Source organism: Calidris pugnax, unplaced genomic scaffold, assembly GCF_001431845.1.
Source record: "Calidris pugnax isolate Ruff unplaced genomic scaffold, ASM143184v1 scaffold167, whole genome shotgun sequence".
Classification (NCBI taxonomy): Eukaryota; Metazoa; Chordata; class Aves; order Charadriiformes; family Scolopacidae; genus Calidris; species Calidris pugnax.
This window is the reverse complement of record NW_015091045.1, coordinates 2,584-6,257: the sequence shown is the minus strand read 5'-3', so window position 1 is coordinate 6,257 and position 3,674 is coordinate 2,584. Positions and strand designations below refer to the sequence as shown.

The following is a 3,674-nucleotide window of genomic DNA, read 5'->3' as shown; positions in this document are numbered from 1 at the left end:
GTCCAGGGAAGGAGGTGCCAAGCTCCCACCGTAACGTTGCGGTGAAGAAATCCAGCACCCCCCTGAGTGCCACAACTCCCACAGTGTGGGGGGGACACGAAGGTGGCCGTGTCACCTCCCGGGGGGGGGGTGTGTCCCTACTGTCCGTACACCCCGAAGGCCAGGAAGCTGAAGAGGACGGTGACAGCGATCAAGGAGACGGTGGCCGGGGCGGTGAAGAGCTGCCGGTAGTTGATGTGGAAATACCAGACGACCCCCAGCACCACCATGACGGCGGGGAGCAGCAGGGTCCCCGCACCCAGGGGGAGGCCGCTGGCTTCGGGGGCGGCCGTGACGGGGTCGGGCAGGACGGTGGTGGTGGTGGCAGCGGTGGTGGTGGTGGTGGTGGCACAACGGGAGCGGTGGCAGTGGATGACGCAGTTGTCGGTGATGTGGAGGGAGCGCAGCGTCCGGCCCTGGTCCTGCAGCAGCTGCCCGCGGTAGATGAACTTCATCTGGTTCTCCTGGCCTGGAAAATATTTGCTGTGGAAGGAGAAGGAAACATCAGAGGACTAATAATGGCCTCAAGTTATGCCAGGGGAGGTTCAGGCTGGATCCTGATGGAGAGGGTCCAGAGGAGGGCCACAAGGATGATCAGGGGGATGGAGCACCTCTGCTCCGAGGACAGGCTGAGGGAGCTGGGGTTGTTCAGCCTGGAGAAGAGGAGGCTCCGGGGAGACCTAATAACAGCCTTCCAGTACCTGAGGGGGCTACAGGAAGGCTGGGGAGAGCCTGTTTAGAAAGGCCTGCAGTGACAGGACGAGGGGCAATGGCTTCAAGCTGGAGGGGAACAGATTTAGACTGGAGATGAGGAGAGGGTTCTTCACTGTGAGGGTGGTGGAGCACTGGAACAGGTTGCCCAGGGAGGTGGTTGAGGCCCCTTCCCTGGAGATATTCAAGGAGAGGCTCGACGAGGCCCTGGGCAACCTGGTCTAGTTGGGGGTGTCCCATTAGGAAAAATTTTTTCACTGAAAGGGTTCTCAGCCCTTGGAATGGGCTGCCCAGGGAGGTGGTTGAGGCCCCATCCCTGGAGGTGTTCAAAAGACGGGTTGATGTAGTGCTGGGAGGTCTGGTTTAGTGATGATGCTCCTTGTTTGTTGTGTGGGTGTCTATTTTTGTCAGTCAGGTTGACGGTTGGACAAGATGATCTTTAAGGTCCCTTCCAACCTAGAAGATTCTGTGATTCTGTGACTCAGAGACCTGGGGATGTGGGGAAACCCCCCCGCAAGGGTCCCATCTTGGAGAGGGGGGGGGTGACAGCGGTGGCATTGCCACCACATGGACCTGTCTTTTAAACTCGTTATTTTAAACTGAGCATCTCCTCGTTATTTTTGGAGAGATCTCTCCGAGCAGGGGGGTAGTGGCACAGCAGGAACAGATAAAAACCCTCCACCCTTCTCAGAATGGTGGGGAGGGGGCTGTTTGTACAAGGGGGGGGGACACACACAAAAGTCTCAAGGGGGGGGGGGGTTTGCAACCAGGCAGCGCTCCCGTTCGTCCCTTCCTCCCTCATGTCCCTCCTCTCCCTCAGGACTCACCTCTTGAGCCCCCCCACGGTGTCCTCGGGCCGCACCACGGCCACCTCCTCCGTCTCGTTGAGGAATTTGAGCCGGATCTTGATGAGGCCGGAGCACAGGTCGCCCCCCCCGGGGCTGGGTGTCCCCCCCTGGTTGCCCGGGGGGCCGGGCTCAGTGGCCGAGGTCTGTTTGGGCAAGCTCTGGATGTCCAGCAGTCGCTCCAGCCCGGGGTCGGGGGGGCCACCAGCATCCCCTTGCTCCGCCGCCAGCCCCGATGCTGCCCCCCCTTCCTCGTCTGTTTTCTCCTCTGTGTTTTCGGGGACCCCGGGGGGCTCCGGGGCTTCGGCCGCCCCCGCCGTCCCCACGTGGCCCAGCCGGATGACGGCCGTGTCCCCCGCCGCCACGATGGTTCCCAAAAGCTGGTTGCTGCTGTCAGCCACGTAGGTGGACAACCACGCCAGGACCAGAGCCAGGACCAGCACCACCACGCCGGCCACCACCGTCACCTCGTCCCCCACCCCTCGGATGAAGGTGGTGGCGGGGGGCTCCATCTTCAGGGCTGGGAGTCCCCCCCTCCTCAGCCCAGGAGCTTCCTCTCTGCCTCAGCTCCGCCACCAAGTCCCCCCAGGCTGTTTTCTGGTCACCTCAGGCCTTAAAATAAATCCCAGCGCTGCTCCAACGGCGCAAAGAGCTGGAGGGAAGGGAGATTTATTTACAGCAGACGCATCTTTTTACTACTAAAACACTAAATCTGCAAAAACCAGGGACAGGGTGACACCCGTGGGGCAGCCCCCACCCCGCCGTGGGGAGCCCTGAGGGGGCTGGGGAGGTGGCAGCCCCTCAGGAAACGTGGGATTTCTGTTAGGAGGCAGAACGTACGGCTCAGGAGTTAATTACCTCGTCCCCACTGGGAGGGAGGGCGATGCTATCGCTTCCTACGCGCCAATTAGGAACACGGCACCTGTAATTACAACCCCAGCTGGAATCGGGCCGGGGTCAGGAGGGAGCCGTGCGCTCGGCGGGGCCGTGCTCACCTCGCTGGGGCTGGTGGAAGGTCCTGGTGGGGTCCCAAAGCCCCTCGATGCCAAACCAGGGTCATGCCATCCCCACGCCTGGATGGGAACAGAGAAACGGCCATCAGTGGGGCCAGTGACCCAGATAACGTTGGTCAAAGCCTGCCCAGATCTTTCTGCAGCAGCCCCTTGCCTGGGGAAGGGATAAACCCCCTCCCCAGGGCTGGGGGGGGGTCCTTGGCAGGCCCCGGGAGACCCCAGTGGGGCACAGGGGGTCCCTGACAGGCCTGGGGGGTGTCCCAGTGGGGTGCAGGGGGGCCCTAACAACCCCAGAGAGTCCTTGGTAGCTCTGGAGGGTCCACGACAGGCCTGGGGGGGCCCTGTTTTAGCCCAGGAGAGGGCTGCCAGCCCCACAGGTCCCCCCTGGAGGCCCAGAGGGCATGGGGAGGGGTCCTTGCTGGCCCCAGGGGGTCACTGCCAGGCCCAGGGGGAACCCTGCCAGGCCCCGGGGGATCTCGGTGGAGCCCAGAGGGGTCCCTTACAGCCCCAGGGGGTCCCTGATCGGCCCCGGGGGCGCTCTGTGGGGCCTGGGGGCAGACTCCGACAGGCCCTGGGGGTCTCTATCAGGCCCACAGGCCCGGGGAGGCCCAAAGGGCCTTGGTGGGGTTGTGTGGGAGGGTCCCTGACAGGCACGGGGGGGGTCCCAGGTGTTCCCAACAGGCCCCGGGGGTCCCAGATGGGGGTCTCCGACAGGCCCGGGGGGGTTCCGGTGGAGCCCAGATGGTCCCGGGGGGTCCCTGACAGGCCCGGGGGGCGTTCCGGTGAGACCCGGGGGGCTTCTGGTAGAGCCCAGAGGGTCTAGGGGCTCCCTGACAGGCCCGGGGGGGGGTTCCGGTGGAGCCCAGAGGGTCCAGAGGGTCTCTGACAGGCCCGGGGGGCACTCCGGTGAGACCCGGGGGGGTTCCAGTGGAGCCCAGAAAGCCCGAGAGGACCCCTGACAGGCCCGGGGGGGTTCCGGTGGAGCCTAGAGAATCCCGGAGGGTCCCTGACAGGCCGCGGGGGGCTCCGGTGGAGCTCAAAAGGTCTCAGGGTCCCCTGACAGGCC

At 64.2% G+C, this 3,674-nt stretch overlaps 2 protein-coding genes across 5 annotated transcripts in view; one reads left to right on the top strand and one right to left on the bottom strand.

Annotated features, from left to right (window-relative positions):
* The window catches only part of ATXN7L3 (ataxin 7-like 3), a 20,249-nt gene extending 20,204 nt beyond the window's left edge, over positions 1-45 (top strand). Inside the window, exon 9 of the mRNA XM_014956469.1 lies at positions 7-45. Coding sequence (XP_014811955.1) covers positions 7-45 — 39 coding nt within the window. The remainder of the gene's footprint in view (positions 1-6) is intronic.
* TMUB2 (transmembrane and ubiquitin-like domain containing 2) lies at positions 7-2,741 on the bottom strand. Of its 4 annotated transcripts, none has more exons than XM_014956487.1 (4): positions 2,591-2,696; positions 2,454-2,517; positions 1,578-2,247; positions 7-522 (listed from the first exon to the last, which is right to left on the bottom strand). In XM_014956487.1, exons 3-4 carry the CDS (start codon positions 2,105-2,107, stop codon positions 138-140), a joined length of 915 nt encoding a protein of 304 aa, XP_014811973.1. In that variant the 5' UTR covers positions 2,108-2,247; positions 2,454-2,517; positions 2,591-2,696; the 3' UTR covers positions 7-137. The 4 variants fall into 4 exon arrangements, with proteins under 4 accessions (XP_014811973.1, XP_014811975.1, XP_014811974.1 ...); XM_014956489.1 differs by having other exon boundaries at positions 2,454-2,491; positions 2,591-2,689; XM_014956488.1 differs by lacking the exon at positions 2,454-2,517 and having other exon boundaries at positions 2,591-2,741.
* Between the last annotated feature and the right edge of the window lie 933 nt (positions 2,742-3,674).